Source organism: Anas platyrhynchos, chromosome 22, assembly GCF_047663525.1.
Source record: "Anas platyrhynchos isolate ZD024472 breed Pekin duck chromosome 22, IASCAAS_PekinDuck_T2T, whole genome shotgun sequence".
Classification (NCBI taxonomy): domain Eukaryota; kingdom Metazoa; phylum Chordata; class Aves; order Anseriformes; family Anatidae; genus Anas; species Anas platyrhynchos.
In genome coordinates this window covers 6012970-6039931 of record NC_092608.1, presented here as the reverse complement: position 1 = coordinate 6039931, position 26962 = coordinate 6012970, and the positions used below count along the sequence as shown (strand labels likewise).

Here is a 26962-nt window from a genome sequence, read left to right as displayed (position 1 = left end):
GAGGTGCCCACGGCCCCCACTGGGTCACCCCCAAACCCGCTGTCCCTGTGCCCCCTCCCCCTGCTTCGGGGACACTTCCCCAGGGGGGTTTCACCCTCCTGGCCCACACCAGAGACCCCCAGGACCAGGCACGGGCTCAGCTGGGGTTCATCCACCCTCCGTGCCCCAACCCCGCTGCCATCCTCATGGCACCTGGGACTTGCATGACCGAGACCCATCTCGCTCCCAACACACCGCCAAGTGCCCCGTTTCCATTTGGGACACCCCTCAGGGTGTTTTTTTCCCCCCCTATGGGTGGCAGAGCAGCTCCGCGTGCCCACCCACCGTGGCTTTCCCCATCCCTGAGCCACGAAGTCCTCACAAACGCTGCCACAATTCACCACCACTCATGCACCGGCCCCGCTGCGTGGTCCGGGGGAGCTGTGGAAACCCCCTCTCCCCGTCCCCATTTCCCCGTCCCCCCCTCGCCAGCCACGTGCAGGGGATTTTCCACTGACTCACCCACCCCGCTCCTCCTCCGGGCACACGCCAGCGCTGCCCTTCCCCGAGCCTGATAGCATCTCGCCTTAATCAGAGCCACCGACCCGTGCTGCAACGACACGCAGCGACACGGGCAGGTGTATTTTTTCCCCCCTTGTCCTGCTCATTTTGCATTTTAGGGCTCGGCCACCCAGCGAGGCAAATTCCCACCTCTCCAAGCATCCCCAACCTGCTGCCTCCAAGCACCTCCGGCCGCTCGAGCAGGGAGGTGTCTCCTCCACAGGAGAACTACAAGAAAGTGGAACAAAAATGAACTTTACCCGCTGGCTCTGCTGCTGCTGATCCTGCGCGGGGAGCGGAGCCTCCACGGCACGGGGTCACCGAGCGCTGCTCCATCGCCACATCAGCCCCTGAGCGCTGCTGGCTGCGGGGTTAAAGCCTGCCCTCCTGCAGCAGGTCCCCGGGGAGCGCAACCGGAGATGGCCGAGTCCTAAATGGGCTCCTTGTGCTCCTGCTCGGCCTCTCTGCAAAGCTGAACAGGGGCCAGAAAGGGACTTTTTTTTTTTTGTGGCAGAAGGACAAGGGCGTCGTTATGGGGAGATTTAAAGTGCAGGCTCCTCTAAAGGTGGTTCCCATCCTCTGAAATACCAGCACCGGGTTCCCCTGCCTCTTTCTGCCTGGGGGAGGATGCTTCGCACCCCTGCGAAGCCCAGGCCAGAGCCTGGTGGCTCCCGGGCTGCAGGAAACCTTCCCGGTGAGATCCAGCCATGGAGATCCACCAGAGCCACCCGTGGTGGCCCCTGCCATGCCCCCAGCTGGGGGGCTCTGCTCCGAGCCAACCTCGACCCCATTTACCCCGAGGGCAGCTCCTGGGGCTGGGGGCAACGCTCACGTTCCTCCCCCCAGCCCTGCAGTCCCAAAAATCCCCTGGCAGCCCCTTCCATTAACGGGGCCAGTGCCCCAGCATCACCCCCCTTGAGGAAGAGAGGGCCACCGGCTGCTTCCAGCTGGGCAGGGGAAGCCTGGCACGTGCCCTGCAGAGCTCCCAGCACCAAGCACTGGTCCATACTGGTATTTCCCTTCTCTGTGCCTTGCCTCCTGTGCCCCGATGTCAGGAGCACCTGCAAGAGCCACGCTTTGTTTCTACAACGCTGCTGCTGCTGGCAGCTGTGCACGGAGCAGGGCTTGCTGAAAGCCTGGGTTTGCAGTCACCAAAATGTGTAAAATCCTCCGAATTTGGAGCAGCTGAAGGCCAGGGAGCGCAGGGACAGGACAGGGAGGGGAAAGCCGAGGCTGCAGGCTGGGCTCCTGCTCTGCGTGCTTGAAAAGAAGCAAAGCAGCAGCCCTGAGCTGGGAAAACGAGACATTTCCACACCCGCCTGCTGCTGCAGGAGTGCTGGGAGAGCGCAGGTGCCGAACCTGGGCATCTGGAGATTGCATCCTCCTGGGGAGCAGAGGAACCAGCTCTGCTCCTTCTGCCCAGAGCACTTTGGTGCCCAGGGGATCCCCGGGGCTGCTGCTGGATCCCTGAGGACGCTGCAGGTCCAACGGGTCCATCCGCTGCGTGAGGTCCCCTTCTGCTTCAAGCACGCACAAGCCTGGAATATGGAAAAGAAAATAAAGGCACCGACCTGCTGCTGGTCCTGGTCCGTCTCCGCAGGGAGAAGCTGCTGCTGCCACGCACTGCAGGAGGCCGAATAACTTTATTTTTCTCCAGGCTTGTGAGTCCTGGATGGGGAAGGGAGTTGCTTTAGGAGAGCCTCAGAGAGATGACACCCAGAGCACAGCGAGGCTGGGAGAGAAGCGGTGCTAAAAGCAGGGCAGAAGTTTACAAATTTGGATTTTTTTTTTCCTGCATCAGAGACCCCAAACAAAGCCCAGCAGCCTCAGAGGCAGCACCCGGGGAGGTGCCATCAGCAGTGTCCCCATCACCCACAGATCGCGACCATCCCCAAAACTGCCTCTGCTCCTTGCTGCCCACAGCACGAGGCACAGGGAGCTGCGGAGCCGCAGGAAACCCGCCCAGCTCTCACCTCCACGTCCTGGCTGGCAGCTCTCCGACCTGCTGCTTATCGAGGGCTCTGCACAGAGCTGGGCAAACACAGAAACGGCGCCAGCACCGCCGGCTCACACACCCCATAAAGCAGCGGGGCCTGGCGACGTCCCGCGTCCTCAGGGGATTTCTGATTTTCAAGCTCCTGGGTGCAGGGCAGCCACGGCCAGATCTCGGTGGGGATTTGGAGCACGGCTCCCACGACGCAGGGACGTGGCAGCAGGGTGCTGGGCTGCAGCTCGGGGCTGCTCACACGATGGCAGCATCGCAGCAGGAACGCAGCGAGGACGCAGCAACATGCAGCAGGGGAAGGAAGCCTCCTGCAGCCCCCAGTGCCCTCCCCAAAGCAGGCAAAACGCAGCTTTGGATTTTTCTGTTGCAGCCTTAACCCTTCAGGTCACCTTTTCCAAGTCGGTTTCCTGCTCTGACAAGCACCCCAAAATCCCCAGACCCCCAAAATCCTGGGAGCAACAAGGACAGGGGCTGCCGCTGGCACCGCAGGTTTTTAGGGCCGTGGCTTGGCTTTGGCCCCGCTGCAGGGCTGCAGGTTAAGGACATCAACAAATATTTGAGGGAAAGAGCTCTGCGTGTGGCAGCCTCAGCCCTGGTCTGTGCTGGGCTTATCTGCTTATAGGTACACCTCAGTAATGGGTTTTATTCCCAATTAACACCCCATTACCGTGTTAGTTAACAGAGCTGGAGAGCCAGCTGGCAGCAAATGCCTTTTTGCTTTTTTTTTTTTTTTTTTTTTTTTTTTTTTCCTTCTTTCAATTGCTTGAAGCACTCAGGCTGTGGCTGGGGGCTGGCACAAGCCACCAAAGCCAGGGACCGAGCCCCAAAAAGCTTTTATTATGGCCCAGCAGCTCTCCTGCCATTCCGATGCTTTCCATCCTCCAGCCCCAAAAGCCCGCAGGCACCCAACGCTGGCAAAATACGGGGCAATACCAGGTCCCAACTTCACCCTTCACTTGCACAACCTGACCCCAAATCCCTCCAGATTTGGGGCAGAAAACGACCAGAAGAGAACCCGTTTTCCTCCTGTTTGGCATCGAGACCAAATCCAAAGCGGGATGGGGACGGCCTCATGGCTGGGGTGCCGGACACCCCCACCCCAAAGCTTATCTGCTCATAGGTATACCTCAATATGGGTTTATTCCCAATTAACACCCCATTACCGTGTTACTTAACAGAGCTGGAGAACCACCTTACGGGTCCCATCACCCGTCCGCAGCCCCCCCATCGCCCCAGGGCCCTCCCTCCACCACATCAGCCCCCAGCCTCTGCCTGGCACCGTCAGGTCGGCGAGGAATTACACCACAGGGAGCTCCTCCGTACTTTAAAATAAGCTTTATTTAGATTTTTTATATTTTTTTTATTATTTTTTTTTATATTTGCATCCATGCCTTCAAGGATTCTTCCCCACTCACGGGGGGAAAAAAAGTTAAATCTAATGTTACCCATAATCCATATGCTATTTCTCGAAGTTCTCTTTTAAATAAATCATCCTCTTAGTCATTTTTTTTTATTTTTTTTTTTAAGAATTATTTCCTAATTTACAAAAAAAAAAAAAAAGCTGAAATGCAAAGGAAACTACTTGATAACAAGGAGATTGCTCGTCTGGTTTGTTGGTTGAGAGTTTAAATTAGAAAAATGCAAAGAGAGGGAAGAGAAAAAAAGAACAAAACCAAAACAAAACAACAACAAAAAAAAGGACAAATGTATAAAAAATCTTTTTCTGCAGGGGCAGAGGCCACCGGGCCCACCCCCAGCACCGCCGCGGCCCCCCCAGCATCATCACGATAGAGGGAGCGCAGAGCACGAGGGCGGCCGCAGGTCGGCTCCTGGGCTGTAAGCCAAAATATCCCCTTCGACACAGGGCGGGCGCTACCGAAATTAAGAAAAACAATCCACGAGCGCAGCGTTATTAAATAATCTTCATACATTTTTTAAGAGCTTCAAATTATATCGTAAGCGTTAAAGCGTAAGGTACTTGCCGTAAGCAGAGCGCGGCGCGTGTTAGTGGTGTGTGTGTGGGGGGGAAGCGGCTGCTGGCGGGGTGATTTTGGGGCGTTTTAAGCGGATTTCGGAGCGTGAGCTCCGTGGCCGTACCCAGCGCCCCGGCGACAATAATGCCCCAAAACCCGGTGCTGCCCCACGCCGCCTGCCCCCGGCTCCGAGCTCGCAGCGCTTCCCCCCAGTTTTAATTCCAGCGAAGGGCGAGCACCCCAAATCCGGGAAAAACAAAGCAGGGAGAAGCCTGATTTCCCAGAAAACGTTGAGGTTGCGTTTTTTTGTGTATTTTTTTTTGTCTTTTTTTTTCCAAGGCGTTAAGTGCTCTCGCAGCCGGGACGAGGATGCTCGCGGCCGTCCGACCGCGCCGGTCCCCGGTCCCCATCCACATCCTCCCGCCCGCGGGCAGCGCCCCAGGACAGTACAGTACAAAGAGCCCCTTCCTCCTCCCCCAGCCCCCCCCCACCAACATGGAAAAATATAAAACCCCCCCAAAATTTCTGCAATAATTTAGTTAGAATAGCTCCTCTCTGGGTTTGTGCAAATAAATTAAAACAACACAAGGAAAGGGAAAACACTTATTCCAGACCGGCAGGCGTTACGACGAGCCCGGGTGCTGCCTCCTCGGATTTTGGCCAGGGGGACGTCACGGCGAACGTGATTTTGGTGGCTTTTTTTTTCTTTTTCTTCCTTTCTTTTTTAAGGTCTCTTAAGACGGCGGGGTCCCCCTCTCCAAGGCGGGTTCCAGAGGCTCCGGAAAACAGCGGTTTCGGACAAGAGACGTCACAAGCACAAAGTGCACGAGATTCCCGTTATTTACAGACACGCAGCAGTCCTTCAAGTTTCAAGTTTCATCAAAAGAAGGAGGGGAGAAAACGAAAAAAATAAAAAAAAAATCCCAAAACGACAAAAAAAACGAAGCGACGGACGAAGAAGGAAGAGTTACTGGAATGCAAAAATAAAATAACAACCCAAAAAAAAATATGGAATAAAAGGGGGAACGAAATTACAACACAACAGCAGGGGGATGCACACGCAGGGTTGGGGGGGATGCACAGCGGTGCTCGGGGTCACCAGTCCGCATCCTCCTCGATGTAGTAGTCGGGGGCCGTGCCGTCGAAGAGCCCGGGGTCGAGGGACTTGCGCTGCTTGCCCCGGGCGAACACCCGCGAGATGGAGCCGAAGCCCATTTTCTCCTTCTTCTTTTTCCGTTTTTGGTCCTCCAGGTCTTCCAGAGACTGCAAAGGGAACAGGGTGTAGGGAAACGGGCAGTGAGTTGAGGGAAGGCAGCGCTGAGCTGGGATCTTTTTGGGGTTTGGTTCTGAGTTTGGCGCTGATCCCCCTGCCCGTGGCAAATTGGGTTTCTCTTTTAAGCCCTCTTGGGGCTTAAAGCAAGCTCTGGAGGTGCCAGCACCCCTCCCTGCCCGGGCTGAGTAGTCCAGGTCCCCAAAAAGGTGCTGGTCCCAAGGAATAACGAGGTGCAGACCCCAAGAAGAGCTCCTGAAATGCTGCATCTGAAGTCATGGGGCAATGTTGCTCCCCACCCCGAGGAATCGGGTTCCTAAAGCAATCCTTGCTACACAGGGACGGCCAGAGCAAAGCTCTGCTTACAGCTCCTGTGTGAATATCCCAGCTTTTTGGGGTAAAACATGTAACATAATGCGACCTAGGCTGTGCCTTACCGAAACGGAGGCTGTGGTGGGCTCAGAGCACAGCCGGCCCCTCAGCTGGGTTTGGGGACAGATCACTGCAGTCTGGGACAGCCCAGACCTAACATTCCCAACAGGTTTTTTTTATTATTTTTATTTTTTAAAACCCAAAGCACGCAGTGTGAAATCGCTGCCTCCAAGCACCCCCACCCCAACCATCCCCCAGTGCAGGGCTCCGGGGGTTTTTGGCGCAGGGGTTTTCGGTGCCCTACCTGTACAATGGGGTTGTGCAAGTTCTTCTGTACCGGTCCGGGGCTGTCCCCCTGCAGCAGAAGGGGACGGAGGGCATTGAAACAGCACGAACGCAGCAGGGGGACCCCGCAGGGACACCCCCCACCTGCTGCCCCCCCAGACTTACGTTGCAGAGCGAGTGCGTCCGATGCCGGGGCGAGTTGATGTCGCTCGGCGTGGACGAGCGGTCGCCTTCTGCCGCCGAGGCGTCGGAGATGATGGACGGCTGCCGGGAGTGGCAGGGGCTCACCCGGACCGCTGCGGGGCAGGGGAGGCAGCAGGGGGTCAGCAGCACCCCCCCGGGAGGGAGGCAGAGCTCAGGCACGGAGCTGCCTCTGCGCGACCTCCAGCTCCCCGGGCAAAAGCCCAGAGCTCACGTGAAAGCTGCCCCCTCGTGCAAAACCCCAGCACCACCCGTGTGAAAGCTCAGGTCCCATTCAAAACCTCAGCATCCCCCCTGCAAAACCCCAGCTTGCTGTGCAAAACCCAAACCTTTAAAAACCCAAACCCGTGGGGAACCTAAGCCTGTAGGAAACTCAAACCTCTGCAAAACCCAAATGCCAACCATGCCCACTGTGCCAAACCCTGGATGCGACTGCCGATACTCATCTGGCGAGCAGATTTCCACCCTAACCAAGGCAGCCACAGCCATGCAGGGCTCACCAGGCTGCTCCCGCTGCAGATTTCACCCCAAAACCCCTCCGAATTTGAGTGCCCAGGTCTCGGGGTCTCACCTTGCCGGTCGGCCGAGTGCTGGGGGTGGGAGTGGTACAGGGTCTGCTGGCTCTGCCGGATGGCGGCCGTCAGCGGCAGGTCTGCCTGCAGCACCCACTCCTGGTTGCCGTTCAGCACCGTCTCGCCTGGCATGGCCAAGGAGTGGCGCTTGGGGACGTCCTTGGTCAGCGTGGCCAGGGACTGCTTGGCCTGGGGAGGACACGGCAGGGAGGGGGGGGAGAAAAATAGGGACGTCTCCTGGAGCTGCAGGAGCGGCAGCAACGCGCGGCGCAACGCCCACCCTGCCCTTTGCAGGTGAACGGGCAAATCCCTGCAGCAAGGACACCCCCAGCTCTTTTCCCAGCTCTTTTCCATCCATGTTTTTGATTTTTTCTGCTAGCGTTGCCACAATGCAGTGACTGCAGTCAATGCTACGTGCAATTGGCACAGCGCTGGGTACAACACTTATCCCCGATGCTCACGGTGGTCTGTAACACACCCCCCTGCAACACTGCAGCAAATGAAAATACTGCAGGAAATTCAAAAATGAAAATACTGCAGCAAATCAAAGCTCCCCGGAGTCTCCAAGCTCTCAATCTGCTGAGCCGAGAGCGCACAGCAGTGCATGGGGCCGAACCTCGGATGCTTCTGCAGCTCGAGCTCACGGCCATGCCAGGGCACGGGTGGGTGATGTGGGTGCAGGGCTGAGCTCACCATGGCCAGCTCGGCCTCCAGCTCCTTCATGCGGTTGTCTTTCAGGTCGAGCTGGGAGCGCAGGGCGCTGGCGTGGTCCGTCGCCTCCTTGGCTTGCCGCCGCAGCTCCCACTTCTCCCTCTCCAGCAGGTCCTTCTCCTTCGCCAGGGCTTTCACTGCGTCCTCGCTCTCCTGCAGCGAGCCGGGGAAGCCGTCAGGATGGGGGGAACGGCCAAAAGAAACCCCCCCAGCTCTCCCCAACAGGCACTGGCAACCCCGTGCCCCTAAACCAGATGCCTGCTCCCCAAATCCGGATGCCTGCACCGTGCCCAAAAGCTGAAGACCTCCACCAGCACCTCGACGCAACTACTTGCTTTCCCTGCAGTGCCCCTTTGCGTTGGGAATTGCACGGGATTTCTCATAGAAAGGGAAAAACGTCCCTCTGGCTCTCCCCGGCCTACCCCAAGCTGGCTGCGAGTGCTGTTCCTTTGGCACCAGCCTTCAAAAATAGCAAATTTCTCCCTTTGCATGGAAAAAAGCCCAGAATAGCCGCCCGAGCCGGGTTCCCACGCTCGCTCGCGCTGGTGGACAGCTCCAGGCAGGCAAACCACGAGCACAACAGGAAACTGCCTACACCCCCCAGCTTTCTGTCCATAAAACATCCAGAAAAATGCTATTTATAACCGAGCAACGTGCTATGGGTTGTGCGGTCGACAAGCTCCTAACCTTATGGGCCCCACGTAAAGCATGTCCTCGGAAACGAGCTGCCTTCGGTTTCCAGCCAGCAGAAAAGGACTGAATAAAAGCAAAACCCCCCAAAAAAACCCAACTGAGCCTTCCAAGCCAGCTCAGCTAATTACAATCTCTGGCCTCATTCGTTTATCACCGATAACCGATAAATCCTCCTCCCCTTCTTCACCATTCCCCTGCTGCAGGGGCTGGACTGCAGCAGGGGAGTTGCTCGCAAGGGGCCGAGCCCCATTTTGCTGCATTTTTCCCCCAATACGATGAAAGAAAACCCAACGGCCTCACGCTTGTGCCCGGCCTCACTTTCCGGTGCTGCTCGTAGTTGCGGATGAAGTCGCGGAGCTGCTCCTCGCGGCTCTCCAGCGTGGCGTAGAGCTGCTGCATCTGGCTCACCAGGTCCGTCTTCTCGGCTTTCAAGCGCTTGCGGTCGGCTTTCATGGCTGGGGGGAGAGAAAACGGGGGTAAAAGCAGCCACTGGGGTAAAACAGCCACCGGGCTCCCCCCTCCAGCACCTCCGCTTCGCCAGGACCCAGCGGTGAAGCGGTGACCATGGGGAGAGCCCCCAGATCCCTGCCCACATCTCACCAAAACCCCTCTGCCTCGCCAAAAACCTGCACGGGGAGAGGTGCTGGGGCTTCCCGGCCAGCAGCAGCGAGCCCCAAAGCAGAGGGTTTTGGAGGACACCGAAGGCTGGTGAAGCACCCACCCCCGGCAGCCTGCTCTGCATGGGATGCGCCGAGCAGAGCGAATCCTTCACACCCTGCCCCTACCAGCTCCTCCGACCCCAAAACGGAGTGATTTGGGGCAGGGTGCTCAGCGCCAGCTTTGCGCCCACGGTGAATTCATGCCCAAGTCTGGCATCGCATCATTTAGGAGCTTAAGGACGGCAGCAAAGTCCAGCTCTGCTGGAGAACCACTCCCCAAAGTGCTTAAAAACTGCTGGGGCTGTGATCATTTTGGTGCTTCATGTGCTCCAAACACTGCCCCAAAAGCACCACGGGGCGCCCAGGAAAGATTTGGGAGCGAAATGGGTGCTGCAGTGTCAGGGTTTAGCCCAAAAAAACGCTTTTCCTGGCTAATGCCCCGGTACCGCAGCAGAAGCCCAGGTTCCCGCTGCAGCCCCAGCCCTCCCCACCCCAAGGGCTGAGCAGTCGGGCTCCAACACCGAGTGGAAAGCAATAAAAAAAAAAGGCTCCGCGTGCCTTTCGGCCCTGAGAGAGCAGGAAGTTATTAAACACCCTTCGACCCTGCAGCGGTCATCGCCCTCGCTGCATCGCAAGCAGGCGAGCTTTGCAAGGTGTCCTTTTGTATAAAAATAAAATAAAATAAACCCAAACAAACACAGACGTCACCCAAAAACCTGCACAGGCACACGTGAAACACCAGCAAAATCCTCTCCGGGTGCCTTTGCAAGGAGGTGCTGCTTCTCCTTGAGTTTGCCAGCAGCCGAGGCTGCTGCAACCACGCTGCAGCCCCATCCCCACGCGTGGGTTTTTCTTGATTTACCCGACCCCACGAGCAGCATTTTCAGCCCCACCGGCTGGTACCCACAGCACACGGCCTGCTTCCATTCCTGGGAGCACTCCGAGTCCTTAAAGGTTTATGGGAAACTCTTCAACTCTTGCACCCACCAACAAACCCAAGAAAACAATAAAAAACATTCAGAAGTATTACGAGGAGCCAAATACGCGGTCTCTCGAGGTTTGATATTCGCTGGGCAGAGCTAACCTGAAGCCCATGGGTGCTCGCCGTGGGTGTCCTGCTGCTCCTGCCCTGCCCCTCCAAAAGCAACGGGGAAAAAAGAGGTGGAAAAGGTTTCTGGTTGAACACCTCTCTGCTGGGGTCTGCCAAGCTGCAGCGGCACAGCGAGTGTGCCCGTTTCAGATCATATTTGAGAGATTTGCTAAAATAAACTCTTTTATTTTCCACTCCTATTAGCACTGCTCGCCCTCCTCCAGAGCCGATGAGCTCCTAAGCTTAAAAAAAGATTTATCGGGTGTTTGAGAACTTCATTCCCAGCGCAGCTGATAGGAAATTAATCGAAAGAGGCAGGAGATAAATAGAAAGCTATGCAAAAGCGAGCCGGGCTGCCAGCAGCTCCGTACCTCCTTGGAAAACGAGCCTGGCTCATTACGCAGGGCGGACCCAAGGGGATCGGTCGGGCTCTCACAACACATCCCTCGGTCATGCAGGCATCGTGTTTTTGGGCAGAGCCCGTCCAGCCAAAAATCCCACCCCTGTCACCCTCTGAGTGCAGCTGCGATGGTGCCGCCACCCTGCGGGTCCCTTTCTGGCCTCTTTGGGATGGAAATTAGCCAACGCGTGCTAAAAAGAGACACTTCCCCTCCTAAAATGATGGTTGTTAATAAATAGCACGTTCCCTTTCAACGTTATAATTCTGATCTTGGATGGAGAGACGACGAGCCGGGTGGTGGTGGCATCACCTAGCCCAGGTTTGCTTGGAGAGTCTTCGGCTGATGATTTGGGTTTGGTACCTCGGGAATGTGATAACGGAGATAAAAATGAGCAGCCCTGCACAGGAGGGACACGCAACACCATCCTGTCACGTTAACATTCACTTCATTTCTCCTGTTTCCCCATCCCGACCGTGAAATTCAATGTTGTCACCGTGACCAAGCCATAAAATTGGGCAACCCCGCGCAGGGCTGGCAGTGCCGCCCCTCGCTCCAGAATGAAATTTGGGCTCACAGCACCTCCAGGGACCCCATCCCCAATTTCTTTGTTACCTCCCCGAAGGAGAACACAGAGGGGTTTTGCAGCAGCTCTGTGCCACCGGGGGACAGGGCTCGGAGCCACCAGCACGGGACGGACACGTCCCCGTGGAGGGGACGCTGTGCCGGGTTTGTGCCAGTTCACGTTGCCGGAGGAGGAGAGGAGGACGTGACGCAGCACGAGAGGATTTCTTCTTGGACATTAAAGAAAAAAAAAAAAAGGTGCAAGCGATGGAATTAGCCCAGAGGAAGGAGCGATAAAACAAAACCCCGGCCTGAGCCGCTCCAGCACATCCTGTGCCGCGTCAGACCCAGCCCGTCCTGCGCCTATAAATACAGATCTGCTCCCTGCAGGAAGGGCTCGGTGCTGGGGGGACGCGTTTCAGCACCAAGGTGTCTTCATCCAGTCCTCTCCACAGCAAAACCAAACCCTTGTGGAGCTGCTGGAGGGCTGCAGAGGCTGGAGCCTCCCCTTCCCTCCTGCCGCCTGCCCGGCACTTCCCGGCGCGCCGCCAGCCGCCGGCACGGATTTCCCTATCGCTTCCCCGGCACTTCCCCGCTAGTGACGTGGCCACCCGGGAGGAGGCTGTGGCCTCAGAGGCCCTCTGCCTGGATCCTGAGCCACGGAGAAGCCTGGAGAGGTTTGCAGCAGCTCCTGAACCCGCAGCCATCGGTTCCCCAGTTGACAACGCCGGCGGATGCGTTTTTTTGCAGTTTCTGCCCTTTTTTTCCCTTCCGTTTCTCGCCACGTTTCTCTCCGCGGGAAGGAAATAAAGTTTCTGCCCAGCTCTTGGGGATGGATCCAGCACCAGCGGCTTCTCCAAGCGAGGGGGAAGCTTTCCAGTGTGTGAGGGGAGGGAAGCAGCACTGGTTTAAAACCACTTCTTGTTCCACCGCCGAGTCCCCCCCATCCCACCCATCCCACCTGCAGGAAGTCCTGGAAAACAAATCCCAGCAGGCCAGTAAAAGCCCAATAAAAATATATCTATATTCCTTAAACACCCCTGATTCTCAAGCCAATCTCATCTTTTTTTCTGCACTGTCCTCTGCAGCAGCGTGTACAACCCTCTTAAATGACTTTTTTTTTTTTTTTTTTCCAAACAGTCTTGAATCCATCCTGCTTTTGCATATTTTTGCATTTATCAGCACTTCTGCCTGGACCGAGGCTCCTCTAATGAAGATTTTTTTCCCCGAGTGTGGTGTTGGAAACCCAGAGCATTTCCTGCTGCTGGAGACTGAGCCAGTGGAGTGGGGGAAAGCTCCTTGCTCACGCACACCCAGCAGCACTTTGCATTTTTATTTTTTTGTGCAGAACTATCAATCCTCCAAGACTTCAGATTTCTCTGCCCTGACACCTGATTTTGCATGGAAAATAAACTGCCTGGTCAAACAGCAAGAAACATCTCCAAGCCCCATAACACCGGAGAAATTTCTAAAGAGGTCCAATTCCTTTATTTGCACGTCCCCAAAGAGCGATGACACAAGAAAGCAGAGGGACCAGGGGTGATTCCCAGCCCCGCAAATCCCACTCCCAGCCCCAGCCCCATGCAGTGCCCCCACCCTTGGTCCCACATCACCCCGCCTGTACTCCTCTCCAGTTTATTCAGCAGGAAGAGGTTTTCTGGGGAGGAAAACCTGCGCCGTGAGGTTTTGCCCTGCACAACCCATCACCGGGGTGCGCAGCGAGCTCTCCCCGCGGGAGGACGCACGAAGCACGCGTGCATCGCCAGGAGCCCTGCTGCTCCCCTCTGAAAGGGTCCAAGGACCTCAAATCTGAACCAAGCCCATCCCGCAACATTTTCCAGCTGCGTTTCAGCTTGGTTTTCCTCTCGATTTAGCAGCAGAGCTTTGCAATGCCACGAGCACTGCGTGCTCCCTACTCCCCAACCCGCTGCCCTCGCCGGTGGGGCAGCGCCGAGGATGCTCAGGGAGCACCCCTTGTATCCAGCACCCCCCCTTGCACCACCTCACCCAAATACGAGGGATGCCTTCTCCTTCCCTCATTAACTAACTCGCGGTGATGCTCTGGGGTTCCAAAACACCTGGAAAAAGCCCCGTTGGGGCAGCCCTTACCCTGCAGAGCCTCCTTGGCGCGCGCCAGCTCCTGCTCCTTCTGTGCCAGCTGCACCTTGAGCTCGGTGGCCGAGAGCACCTCGGGGGACTTGGTGCCGTGCGTCTCCTCCAGGTCTTTCGACAGCATCTCCTTCATTTGCCGGAGCAGGTGGACCTCCTCCTGCAGCTGGGCCACCTCTTCTCGCAGCAGCGCTGGGGGAGAGGGAAAACAACGCGGGCACGTCAGCGCCGCCCGCTCAGGACCCACTCACGGGTAGCAGCAACAAGTCACACGACACAGCAATAACCAGCAACACAGAGTGGGAAATAAGTTAATTAACAAGAGGTCAGAGGATCATTTAGGTTGGAAAAGACCTCCGAGATCATCAGGCCAACCGTCCAAGCAACAATAAATAGTAAGAAAAATAAAGAATTTTTTCCCCATCCAAACCGCCTGAAAACCTGAAACCCAGGTAATTCCCGAGGTGCACCAAAAAGTTCAAAGCACAGGAGCAGGAGCCGCTGGAGCTGCAGTTGTCTCACAGGGATGGGTGCTTGGGTGGCCAAGGAGTTCTGCAGCATTGCCCTGTGCTCGGGATGCGTTTAGGAAAACCCAACACCTGCTCTGGGGCTGGGTAGGTGAAGGCGCTGCTTCCACGCGATGCTCCCCACATTTACACCCAGCGAAGCAGCTGCTCTTGTGAGCTCCTCGGCACGTCCCAGCCCGCATTCAGGTGCTTTTCTCTCACCTCCAAGCTGTACCCACAGCCCCCTTTTCCCCTTCCCATCCTCTCCCTGGCCCACTGCAGCCAGATGTTGCCATCCAAACCCATTCGCTTTGAGCACACGAGCAGCCTGCCTGTGCTTTTCCTCATCCTGTTGCTCCACCACCTTCTTTGAAAAAGAAAATTAACTTGATTTGTCCTTCCACATAAGCAAAAAAACCTCCCCTGGGTGAACCAACTACCAGCAATAGCGTAAATGGCCATTTCTGCCTGTTTTCCCCCAGGACAGCAGCGTGCTTGGGGCCGGTGCTGAATAACTGCACCGTGGCTCCCCAAACCATGGCAGCAGCCTGAAACCCAAAGCCTGTGCTAAAAAGAAACCCCAGCATGCATGTTACAGGTCCTGGGGAAAAAAAGAATTAGATTATAAATATTATAAATATATAAATATAAAAACTTGTATCAATCTAAAAAAAATAAATCGATGTTCACTCTGCACTCAGCTGTGTTTCGGTCCTGTCCATGCCACCTCTCAGCCACTCCAGCATAAAATCTATTTATTTTATTATTATTATTATTTTTTAGTTTATTTCTAGCAGAAATGCACTGAGTGACCCCTACCTGTGTGGCTGCTTCCCACCCTCCTGAAAGGTGGAGGAAAAACTGGAGGAAAAACCCAAATTGCCAGGGCTGGGGCGAGCCCCTGGGACTGCCGCACCCCGATGTGGTGCCCGGGTCCCTTCGGTGCCCGAGCCAGCAGCTGCTCTGGAAAGGCATAAAATCTGGTTTGCATACTTGAAATGCTTCCCTTATGAAAACTGGCAGGGCCTCGTTCTGTAAATTATTTAGCAATAAAGTCACTAACGAGGAACATTCGAGCTCCGGGCTGGGGATTTCATTAAAGTCCAAAGTGCTTTCTTGAAATCCTTGCAAAAAGCTTGAATAAATACGCGTCCGAGGAGCTTGGCTCAGCTCTGCCCATGTTCCCGTTTCCCAGGGGGCCGGAGAAATCCTGAGTTTTGGCCTCCGGCGTGCAGGAAACCGGGGAAAACGCGAGGGGCAGGGCCCGGACTGGGGGCGCGCAGGGTGTGCTCCAGGGGTGTGTTTCTGAGACCGTGCCACCGAGCGCCTTCGTTGCACGTCGGCGGGCGAGGACAGGCACGGAGGGGACAGGACACAGGAGCAGGATGCACGTGGGTACTGGCGAGGATCTGCAGCAAGTCGCTCGCCTCCCCAAAATCCCCCCAAAATCCCATTTTGCTTTCACGACCGACCCTGCAGCCTTGCCACCCTGGGCACGAGGCTCGCTCAGGCAACCCCACAAACCCACTGATCGCCTTTAATTCCTTTTTTCCCTCCCCTGATTCATTTTCACCTTCGTTTTGGCTTTTTTCTTGTCCCGGGAGCCACGGTTGGCAGTTCCCTGGCAAATGATTAACCGCAGAGCACGGCGCACAGGGCAGGGCAGGGAGCGCACCGCGGCCACCTTGGGTCCCCCCAGTGCCGTAATTCCCAACTGGGGTTGCTTTGGTGCCCAAGACATCCTCACGCAACCACAGCCCCGCAGACAGAGGTGAAAACTTTTGCAGAAATTAAAATTAAGACCCACAACCAGCTGCAGGGCCAACGAGTGCAACAAATGCACGAGACCGAACCCGCGGAGCACACGTGGGCTTCACTGAGCTGCTCTCGTGCACGCTGTGTAACTTCCCTTGCTTTTTGATTTTATTTGGAAACTATTTAATCGATTTTCTAACTTTTTAAAAACTTTAAAAAATAGATTTTACTGTTAAAGAGCTGATTTTTCTACTGAGCTTGGATTGGTTTGAGGGAACGAGCCTGAACCGCGGTGAGGACGCTTCACGACAGACACCGGCTCCGTATTACTAATATATACCCATGGGGAGAAGCACAGCCCAAAAATCCAAGTTTCGAGGGGAAAAATCCCAACATCTCGTTCTGCTCAAACAGCACCAGACACGCCAGGAGCTGCTCCAACCCCTGGAGAAGTCTCGTCCTCCTCCCTGCCTCCTGGGGCTGCCTCCGCTGCTGAAGCCAGAGGCAGGTTTAAAGGCAAGAACCCGCCACGCTGATCCCAGAAAGGTTTTTAAAGGTTTTTTTTTTGGGGAAAGAAGCCGGAATTTCTCCTCTCATCAAGTCTCCTTAAGAAAATGCTTAAGGAAAAAAATATAGAGTGCACTAAGAGAGTGACAAGGTGTGAGGGATGCTGCAGCTCGGGGTTAGGAGAGGACAAAGCAGGACCTCGAGGCCTCGGCACCTAAAGCAACGCCCCAGGCCCCAAAAGGTGCCGCTTCCCAGCTGAGCAACCTCCTTGGGAAATCCCAGTAACGGGGAAAATAAGGCCAATAATTAATGGGAACCTCGACTCAGCCCCTACACCCTGCAGCCCTGGGAGGATTCTGGAATTGCGCAAAAATGACCTAAAAAACCAGAATCCATGGCTCCAGCCCCAGCCCCGCTGCTGCTAGCGCAAAGCCGTGGTTGCTCTTTTAACCCAAACTCGCTCATATTCAACCCAAAGGTGCTCGGGTTTTGGTGGTGGGGCTCGCAGCGACGCTCACATCCCCGCAGCATCTGCAAGGTGGATTTGGGGTGGCAGCAGCCCCCACGCACAAATCCCACCCCTTGCAAAAGTCCTTGTACAAAAAGCTGCTGCAACGCACTTTCCTCTGCCTTTTTTCTTATTTTTTTGCCTTCTCCTTCTTTTGCTTTCAGCTTTTTTAATTTTTTGGGGTGGTTTTGTGCCCTGCCTCCTAACGGGGCGCCACAGTAACCGGCGGGAGCTCCCCTCCTCCAGCCCCGCAGCTTTCAGAGCTGCCACAAACGGGCAGCTTGTGAAATTAATGCAATTTAGACATTTCCCAGACTAATTGATGAAAACTACCATTCACACCGAAATAATTGCCTGTTAATTATATTTTAGTTGATAGCATTAAACTTCCCTGACACTGCCGGATCCTACATCCTTTATGCTTTGAGCACTGATTAGCGTTAACAGACAATGTAAATAATAGATTTTTTTTCCTTGAATTATTCCTTTTTCTAATTTTTTGAAGCATCCGCAGCGAATACCTCCGCACAGCATTCGGAGCTGAGCTTTCCCCTCCAGCTCCTGCAAATCCCATCTCTGGCTGCTCTGGAGCGGATCCCCAGGCCAGGGAACCTTTTCCTGGCCCCGTACCAGGCACCAATTTCAGAACATCCTCTTAGAAGATTTTTTTCCCCGTGTAACTCAGCCGACACCACCGCTACGCACACGCCTTTGCCATCAGAGGGCATCTATTAAAAAGGGCTGCAATGGGTTTTCTTGCAGCGGGGTTTACGGTGGCGCGGTTCCTACCACGAACAGGAGCTGCTTTTTTGCCATTTTTGCCATTTTCCCCATTTTTTACCCTCAGGTCCATGCCCACGGAGGGCACGGGGCGAAACTCGGCCCCTCCTGCCTCCTGCACAGCCCCAGCCCGGGGATTTTATAGTTGTGTGTGTATATAATAAACTTATAAAAACGTCTCTCCATACACACACACACACACATCTGTTTCCTAGGACACAGGGATCACAGGCTAAAGAGCAATTATTAGACAAAAAATTAGGATTTAAGCCCCAGGGATGTGTCCGGCTCATCCCCGACCAAGCACCCCACCAGTCCGGAGAGCTGAGCAGCTCTGGTTTGGAGCTGCATTTTTGGGTACGTGAGCCAGGTTCACCCCAAACCCTCCAAGCACCGCGGGGACCGGCAGCGTTCCCCCTCTCGGTGCATCCCAACGGGCACTAAATTGGGGGAGAACCTACCCGCAGAGTTACCAGGCACCCCTAAACCTCCCCAAAATACCTTTGTCAGGGGGAGCAGAAGGCTGAGTGCCTCGGGACGAGCCGAAATCCCGACACACACAGGGCTGGGAGGGGAAGGCGGGGGGGGCTTGGGAGCAGCGGGGCCGTGACCTCGGTGGCACCGCGGTGACACCCTGCAAGCGTCCGCGCGCCCCACAGGGTGTGCATGCGGGCGGCTTTTTGTTCCTTCCACACATGGAAAAAACTAATAATAAAACATATTTTTAAAAAATTATAAAAAAATGAAGTTAAAAGTAAGTTGGAGCTCCTCCCTCCTGCCCCCTTACCCACGGGGGCCAGGCCGGGACGCATCCTGCCCCGCGCGTCCCCGCCGCCCGCTGCCGCCGTCCCTCGCCGTGGCCGTGGCGATGCACCGGGGGCTGCCGCTGCCCGCTCCTCCTGCTCCGACTTCATGGCGCCCGCTGCCCCGTCGCCACCGCCGCCGCCACCGCCTCCCCGCCGCGGCTCCCGGCCCTGATGTCACGCCGGAGGAGTGGCCTGGCCCGGGAGTGAACCGCCAGGAACCGAAAGGCGGCGGAAACAATCCCCGCAGCCGGCCGGCGTGGGGAAACTGAGGCACGTGGAGGCAGCGCCTTCCTCACCTCCGCACCCCGTGCCACCCCGCCGTGACCCCGTGGCCTTCATGCACCCCCAAAGTGGGGTTTCTCCCTCTGCTCACCCACCTTGCCGGAGGGATGCGGGGCAGGTAGAGGCTCCCCGGGGTGCTCCCGGTGCCCGGCTCCTCGCTGCAGGCTGGGAATGTTTTGGGGCAGCGCTCCCTTCCCTTGGCTCTGCCGAAAAATTGCACAAAGGCTCCAAAAGCTGGCTGCGGGGAAACCCAGGCACAACCCCGAGGGGCAGCCTCGTGATGGGTGCGAGTGGTCGGACAAAAAATACCCAGACCACAGGGGTGAGAGGCAGCCGGGACCCACCGGGGGCTGCATTTCCCCGGCCGTTTGACGCCGTGTGAAGGCAGCGGTGCGAGGACAAGCGGGCGCTGCTGGCAGGTGACAGGAGATGGAGCAAGGTGCATGGGATGTCCCCAGGTCAGGGTGTGTCCCGAGTCCCCGAGCACCCAGGAGCGGGTGCTCCACACCCAGGGAGCCCGTGAGTAAGCCAGGAGGAAGGTTCAGGCTCGGCCAAGCCCCGTTCCTCACCCGCAGTGCTTCGAGCGATGCCACCAGCGGGAAATGGCACAAAACCAGGCACAAGCTGGCAGCTTGGGCTCAATTTCTCTCGGAGAGGCTGCTTCAAATCTAAGCTCAGCCCAGGAACACGGTGAGGGGCTGCAGCACGCTGGATGGCATCCCCTGCACGCGGCCACCCTGTGGGCATTGCCTCCTTGCCCTGCCACGACCCTGCAGCTGGCAAGGCGATGGGAAACCCAAAGCCAAACCTCGCCGAGTGAAGATCCCCCCTGCGTGGCTGCGGGGTGCTGCTGCCTTCGCTGCATGCCCGTCTCCCCGGGGCAGCTGCTGCGGGAGGGGAGGAAGCAGCAGCCGGAGACTGGATTTTTGTCCATTGAGTCACTTCCCGCAGATTCCAGGCGAGGGGCCGGGCTCTTTCTCCCCGTGTCCAGCGAGGAAAAATCGCTGCGTGCCCTGTGCAACCTCCACGAGCCCCGTGCCTCCAGCCTCCAACCTCCAGGAGCCTCCAGCCTCCACGTGCCCCGTGCTTCCAGCTTTCCCAGTTGGAGATCCACCAGTGTTCGAGCCGTGCTGGGGTGCAGGAGCAAACCACCCTTGGGAGACCACCACCAAATCTCCCAATTCCTTCAAGGCTAAGCCAAATCTCCCTCTTTCCCCTCCAAAAAAACACCTCCAACAGAAGCAGGGGCAACAAGCTGGGGTCACAAAGTGCTTCAAGGCCAGCACCGGCACCCCAAAAAGCACTGATCTCACCAAAACACCCGACAGCAGCTGGCGGATAATGAAACCCAGCCTCAGCATGTGGATCTAGGTAGGGCTGGCACGGGAAAACCCAGCTCCGGTTTCGGTTTCTCTTCCCGTTGGATTACGCCGTCATAAAAAAATGCATCGAGGAGATGTTGCAAAACAGAGCAGCTTTCTCTTTTTTTTTTTTTCTTTTTTGTTTCTGGCAGCTTTTAGGGAGGCCAAGACCTCAATAATCAATAAACGTTCATTTTCCCCTTCTTAAAAATAACATCATCCAGGGAGGACAAATGTTGGGGTGCTGAGTCCCAAGGATGCTCTGATTTGGTGCCATTTCCTCAACTCATCACACTTTTTTCTTTTTGTTTTTCCTTTTTTTTTAATCATCAGAATGATGGTTGCTGTCACAGAATTTTATGCCTAACGACTTCTGGCGTCCTTGGGATGTTTTCATTCAGATGCTAAAACGCTGTAATGAGAGCGAGATAATGGCCCGCAAAAATAAAATGATACAGATCAAAATAGACGGGATTTGGTTAAAAAAAAAGAAAACAAATACAAATTATCCATCCTAATTAGCAATCAGACAGAAAGCAGGGGGGGAAAATAAAAAATGATGCATTCTTGGGAATTTATCTTGCAAGGTTTTTGAGCCATGGATGTCGGCAGGACATCACCGCCCCACGGGGACACACCGTGCTGCATCAGCATGCTGTGTTTGTGCTTGGCAGTCACTTTGGGGCAACTCTATCGAGTTTTCAGTATTTGCTTCAATGGAGATTCTTACCAACCTGTGGCCTCCAGACTGGCAAAAAGTTCATCCCAGCTTTGCACCAAACTTTGCGCCAGCTGCAGGGAGCGAAACGCAGGTTCTCCAGCAGCCCTGAAGCCCTCGGAATTGTTATTTTCCTTTTAAAAATAAATGCTGAGGGGAGGGGGGAAGCACACTTAATATAGGTTCAGCATTATTCTGGGCTTTCCATTATTCATCACACCTTGCCCTGCGCCGTGCTGCAGCGCTTACATTTCCATACGTGATGACAACGAAATCGCACGGCTCCTGCAAAGCCGCGATAAAGCGTCCGCTCCGGCGGCTGCAGCAGCATGCTCGACGGGCTGCTGCTAATTAGCAGCACGTAATTAAGTTCCTGTACATCAAGGTGCTGCCACACAGCAGCTCCCCAGCTCCTGTGAGTATCTGCTGGAGTTTCGGAGCTCCTTGCCCATTTCACAGACGGGCACACTGCTGCCCATGCACGGCCAGCGGCCCCTCCGGCACAGGGCAGGGGACCGGCCGCACGCTGGGGACTAGCGGATGGGGACACCCACCCCGAGAGGTTAATAATGTCCAGGTATGCAAAAAACGTGCTCCCATTCCCAAAATCACCTGGCTGATTTGCATCCTCGGTCGCATGTGCGATTTTAATAGTGCTGAAGGTGGGCAGCTCGATGGCGAGTTCGGGCGCTGTCTTTACGCACCAGATGTTGCTGCCTTTTTAAAAACTGTTTGTATTTTTCAAAGCGACCCTTCAGCTTCAGCCCCTACACCACCAGCCCCTATGATCTGGGGTGAGGCACAGCGGTTGGGCGTGGAGCTGGATGCGTGCAGGGCTGCGAGGCACAAAACCAGCGGCAACTCCAGCCCGGGTTGGCTTAGGGCAGCGTTTAACTGGGAGCCACGCACCTGTGAACCATTTCGACACTTTGTAGGAACAACACAGGATGCAAACATGCACATTCACGTGTGCAGATCACAAGCAAGGAGTCGTGCAGTCTGTACGTCTGTAACAAAATCCCCAAACTAACCTTAAAATAGGTAAATTAATCCGAAGTTCAAGGAAAATTCTCCTCTCCGGGACAGAATAAAACCAAACGCCTTGGCAGAGGGCAGACCTGTAGCACCCAAGTGCAGCAGGCACTCGTCCCGTTCCTTACCCACGGAATATTTACAAATCAATCAAAGGCAATTCATCAGCTGGAGGAAGACACAGGTTAACGAAGAAAAGCAATTAGCTGGCAGCACGCAGACAGGGCTCCTCCGGGGAGGAACCGCTGTGGCTGGAGCCTCCTCTGCAAAGCCTCTGAGCTCCACTGAAAAACTAAATTTCCAAGGGGCGACCTGAATAATTAAAAGCAAGAGTTAATGGCTCGGGCAAACAGCTTGGGCAAAGCCACTGCGTTGAGCAGCACGGCCACAAAAGCACCTGCAAGAGAAGCAGGGGACCGAGGGGCTGCATCCTGCACCCTGGGTGGTGATGGAGCCAGGGCGCACCGAGCTGGTGATGCTGGTGCTGCTTTTTCCATCCCAGTCCTTCCACGCCAAAGGGGAAATCCCGGAGGATTGGCAGCGCTCCCTTTCCTACCCATTTCATGGCCACGGAAGGTGCCAAACCTGGAGTTTCATACGGCTGAGCAGGACCAGCACCACCCCAACGGCGATGCCGAGAGCCGGGGGCAATTTGGCCACAGTTTTCCTTCTTCAAGGAAAAGCTCCCATCCATTTAGTACCGGCCCTGACCGCCAGGCTGGGGGCAGAACAATTCCTTGAGGACATCACAGAAAAGATAAAAATGACTGCACTGCAGCACGGAGAGCACAGCACCTGGCACGATGGCTCTGAAAAGAGCCGACTGCCGGAGCAGCGAGGAAAAGCCAAGGGAAAAGCCCCACACAGCACAATGCTTCCAGGGCCAACGTCAACGTAACAGCCTGGCTCTCCTCTGGATGCTTTTGCAGATTTATTTTTAACCCTTCTCCACGTTGCATTAGCTGAAAGTCTTCATGCTTAAAGGCGGAGACGGCATCAGGCACAAACATCTGGGCACCTTCCAAGTGCACTTCATGGACACCCCTCCCGGTCCAGCCCTGAAGACTTCATTCTCAAAAGCACCATGATAAAAACCCTAAAGAAGGAGCCCCGTTTCTGTAAACTTTTTCCCCATTTGCCCAAAAAATTGAAGCTGAAAGACTTTCCGAACACCTGAGGGGTGAGGGAAGGAGGGGTGCTCAACCCATTCGGGCACCTCCTGTGGTTCTCCTGGTTGTTATCTCTGAACATGCATCTGGAACTGAATCTGGGGCACTTGGGGTGCTTTCGCCTGCCCTCCCTCCAAAATCTGAGCGATTCCCCCTAGGTGCCAAGCGGCCACCCCTGGATCTTCCATAGGGACAGCGCACTACAAGAACTGCAAAGTACTGGGCTCAAACAAAGCTCCCCGCTCTGCTACCTTCGTGTTCTCCCTGCAAATCATGGAATCACAAGAAACAAGCACAAATCTGCACAAAAAGCCCCCTCCCATGCCCAGGTCCGGCTGGCAGCCCTGCTCAGTCCCCTATCCCCAAACCTTGGCAAATTCACTCCATCTTTTACACCACATCAAACTGCAATGAAACCACAACACCCCACGTGCCGGGAAAAGACCAAAGTGACCCCAAATTGGGAGCAGCTGGCTGCAAATGGGGAGCCAAACCCCGACAGCTCCCCAAAATCGAGGCTATTTCAGAAAAGACAGCGAGGGAGGTGCTGGGGGTGTGCCCAGCTGGTCCGTATGCCTGCACCGAGACAGAAAAAAAAAAGCCACTTAAAGCTCTGAGCGCTGCAGTTGGTGCCTGCCCGGAATTAAGTAACGTGCAAGATTGCAAAGTTAATAAAAGTGACAGGCTTTTATTAATCGGCGCTCACGTCGCGCTGCTCGGAGCTGGCAGGCAGCAGCTCCACCAAACTTATCAGCGCTTTGCACCAGGCCAGGCCAGGGCTTGGAAAATCCGAAATAAAATAAGATAAAATGAAAAAGGAGCAGCAGAAGCCACGGAAGACACACAAAAAAACAGAGCTCAGCCTCGGAGCATGGTGGCGAAAATTGCATCCTGGAGAAGGAGAGTGTGCAAGGAAGCACAGAAACCTGCGGCGCTGGTTGGGTTTGGGGTCTTCTTTTATCCCCTCCCGAGCTGCAAATTGAAGTCAACCCCTGAAAAGCCCGGCTTTCAGCTCAAAGGTTCACACTTGTCAGTACTGAAGAGAGCTCTCCATGCTCCCCCTCGAAGCAAAGCATTGGGATTTTGGCTCTCGGCTCCACCTCCCTTTTTCCCAAACCATTTTTGACCAGCTGGGGTTGGAAATCGAGCCCAGCGATGAGTAGCCCTAGTAGAAAGGAGCCCAAGAAGCACTCCAGACGCACTCGTATCAGCTCAAACATCACCAAGGATAATAACTGAAGCCTGTGTTCCCGATGCATTACTCGAGCAAAGAAAATATAAATAAAAATAAAACTTTTCCTGCTATTTCCTTGCAGAAAGCTTCACCTCGTGCACCTGCCTTCGCATCGCCCTCGGCAGCCTGCTCCCGGGCACCTCCCCAGCACCAATATTGTTGTACCGGGGAGACGAGGCCAAGAACAACAGAAACAGCCAAGGCAACGCGGGGATTTGGGAGGAAAAATCAACAGACGGGAGAATGCAATGCATCCGTCTCGGCGCAGGCAGGATCGGGCTCATTTATTATTTATTTATCAGCACATCGATGCGACGGGCACTGGGGCTCTGCAAGGGAGCCGCGCTGCTCCGAAATGCTAAAGAAGCCTTTTTCCATGTATTTATTTTTATTATTTTTTGGGGAGTTAGATTCACCCTCGCGCCGCAGTCCCTGCGGGATTACAAATATTTGATGCCATCTGAAAGGAAAACAAAACCGTCCCGAAATGACAACTGAGAAGGAAACAATCTGGGCTTCGCCGGGGAAGTTTTAACCTCCAAAATCTGTCTCGAAATTCCGGGTGCGATTTCTGCAGGCGAGGGAGGAGGGAAACACACCACAAACGGTGCCTGCTTCTGTGTCAGAGTGGCAATTTTAGACGGGATTTTAAAAATAGCATCGCTCCATTAGAGTTAATGCTATTCAGATAGAAAGTGCAAAGACAAGTGATGAGCCCGGGTGGATCCCTGACAATAATCAAATCCCTCAAGGCACTGATAGCGGGGGCTGCCTGCAGCCCTTGGGTCGCTTTTATTGGGCAAAAAAAGAGGAGCAAGGAGTCAGCAAGGAGCCTCCTTACCAAGCCAGCCTGCCCAGTGCCTCCAGTCCAAGCAGCTCAGCGAGCTCAGAGCAGACCCTTGGTGAGCTCTGCACTGAGCTTACAAATTAAAAGAAAACAAAATATAAAAAGTTTTCCCAAAAGAAGTCACTTGAAAGCCCCCCGGTGGTTGTGTTGCACAGAAATCTGCATTTTCTCCCCCAAACAAAGGGCGCTGGCACCCATGGTCCCAAACTCACCAGCTCCCGTGCCACCAAGGGGTCACACACGGACACCTCGTGTTCCTCCCCGTGCCCCGTTTTGTCACCTTTTTAAGCACCCGCGCCCAGATATCGCTAGATTTTACATCCATTCAAGGGCTTTGTAGCAGGGTCTGCAGCCACGTGTCCGTAAAACTCTGAATTAAACACACAAAACACTTTTTTATATATTCTGGTTAAAGGCAGCTGCATAGCGGTGCCATGGCAGAGGTCCTCAATGTCCCCAACAGCCCTGGTGAACCACGGGGTCTGTTTCCATGCAAATGTGAACTAAAAGCCTAAATATAAGATACCCAGGTTTTATTTATTTAATTATTGAGTGTTTTTATTTCTAAACCAAATAACCAGTGCCTGTTTGGAAGCAGCCGTGTGGGGCCAAAGGAAAAGCATGGGCTTGCCCCATGGCAGCAGGGTCAAGCAGTGACGTGGAGGCTTTATACACGGGGAAGTCTTAATTAAAGTTATTTGAAATTAAAACCGCGGTTTCATTTAACACACGATGCAGGGAAAAGGAGGGGGAAAAGAGCAAGCGTTCGTAAAAAAAGGGAAGCGTTTGCCAGAGCTGATTGAGCACAGGGATTATTGAGCACCACCTCCACCACACAACACCCCCTTAGCGAGCCAGAATTGCTCCTCCTCAGCCAAAACCCTGCAAGGACGGAGTCCTTGGTACCCACAGAACAAAATGTGTTCCACATCCTCACAGTACCAAGCCCCAAAAGGACGCAGGAGCCCCAGTGGTGCACGCACAGCCTCAAAACCCACCCGCTCAGCATCCCCTTGGCTGCCCAAAGCCCTGCTGGCTGGATCGAGGGGATCCAACCCCAGCTTGGCCGAATTCAGTTCACCTCATCAAAGCACCATCGGCTGCCCCAAACCAGGATCACACCAAAACCCATCTGAGGAACGCCACGACCTCTCTGAAACGCCTCGCAGCGAGTTTCCCTCGCTGTGTGCAATGGTTTGTGCCTCCTCTGGCAACTGCGCCGCCAGCAGCAAACACAATCTGTGCCTCTGCCTCGCTCCTCTCCTTGCCAAGTGCAGCAGAGAGGAGGATTTTCTCCGCCGTGAGACAAACCCCGCAGGCTGTGCGGCTCGGTGTGAGCCGGGCGAAGCTGGGCTGCGTGTGAGAGGCTCGTTCCTGCACACAGAGAACCGAAAAAATCCCAGAGGGGGCTGGAGAGCTCAGCGTGGGACCCAGGGGAGGATTTGGGGACTGGGTCCCCAGAAACCAGCCAAAATGGAGCTGCACGCCCGAGCTGCCAGCTGAGGAGGCTCTGAATACACGTGGGAAGGAACACGCGAGGAGAGGACCTGCCAAGGTGCACAGCATGCTTAAAAGACCTCATTTTTCCCCCCTAAATGTTGTATTTGATTCTCATTTCTATTTTTTTCCTGCTCCCTGGCAGGTTTTCTTTGCCACCACTCCAGCCAAAAGGCACGAGGAAGGGAGGTGCTGTCGGGGATTGCGAGTACCTGAGCATTATGGAAAAGAACTATGCCAAGAGTGGGAAAAAAAAAGTCATTTTTCCTTACGGGCACCCTGGGGCTCCTAGAGGGAGGAGGAAGGAGGATTTATTTCCCCGTTTGCACCCATGCAAACCCTGCAGCCATGCAGGGGGGGTGCCAGGAGATGTGCCCGGCACTGGGACCACTCACCTTGGGGGACATCTCCAGCAGATACCAAAGAGCTCAGCGAGATTTCCAGAAGCCCCTAAGCTGGTTAGGTGCCTAAACCCCTTTGAATTTAGCCGCCTTCGTCAATCCCAGCTTTATCAGCGT

General features: G+C 55.1%; 1 protein-coding gene across 3 annotated transcripts in view; it reads right to left on the bottom strand.

Moving 5' to 3' along the window:
* Positions 1-3863: 3863 nt before the first annotated feature.
* The window catches only part of KAZN (kazrin, periplakin interacting protein), a 179375-nt gene continuing 156276 nt past the window's right edge, over positions 3864-26962 (bottom strand). Inside the window, exons 1-8 of one of the 3 annotated variants that reach the window (XM_038166571.2) lie at positions 18682-18699; positions 13443-13634; positions 8941-9077; positions 7912-8082; positions 7218-7407; positions 6611-6741; positions 6465-6515; positions 3864-5781 (exon numbers count right to left, since the gene is read on the bottom strand). In XM_038166571.2, the coding sequence (XP_038022499.1) occupies positions 5614-5781; positions 6465-6515; positions 6611-6741; positions 7218-7407; positions 7912-8082; positions 8941-9077; positions 13443-13578 (984 nt within the window). In that variant the 5' untranslated portion in view covers positions 13579-13634; positions 18682-18699 and the 3' untranslated portion in view covers positions 3864-5613. Of the gene's footprint in view, positions 5782-6464; positions 6516-6610; positions 6742-7217; positions 7408-7911; positions 8083-8940; positions 9078-13442; positions 13635-18285; positions 18578-18681; positions 18700-26962 lie in introns of those variants that run through there. The other 2 variants (XM_038166573.2, XM_038166572.2) reach the window with 2 other exon arrangements.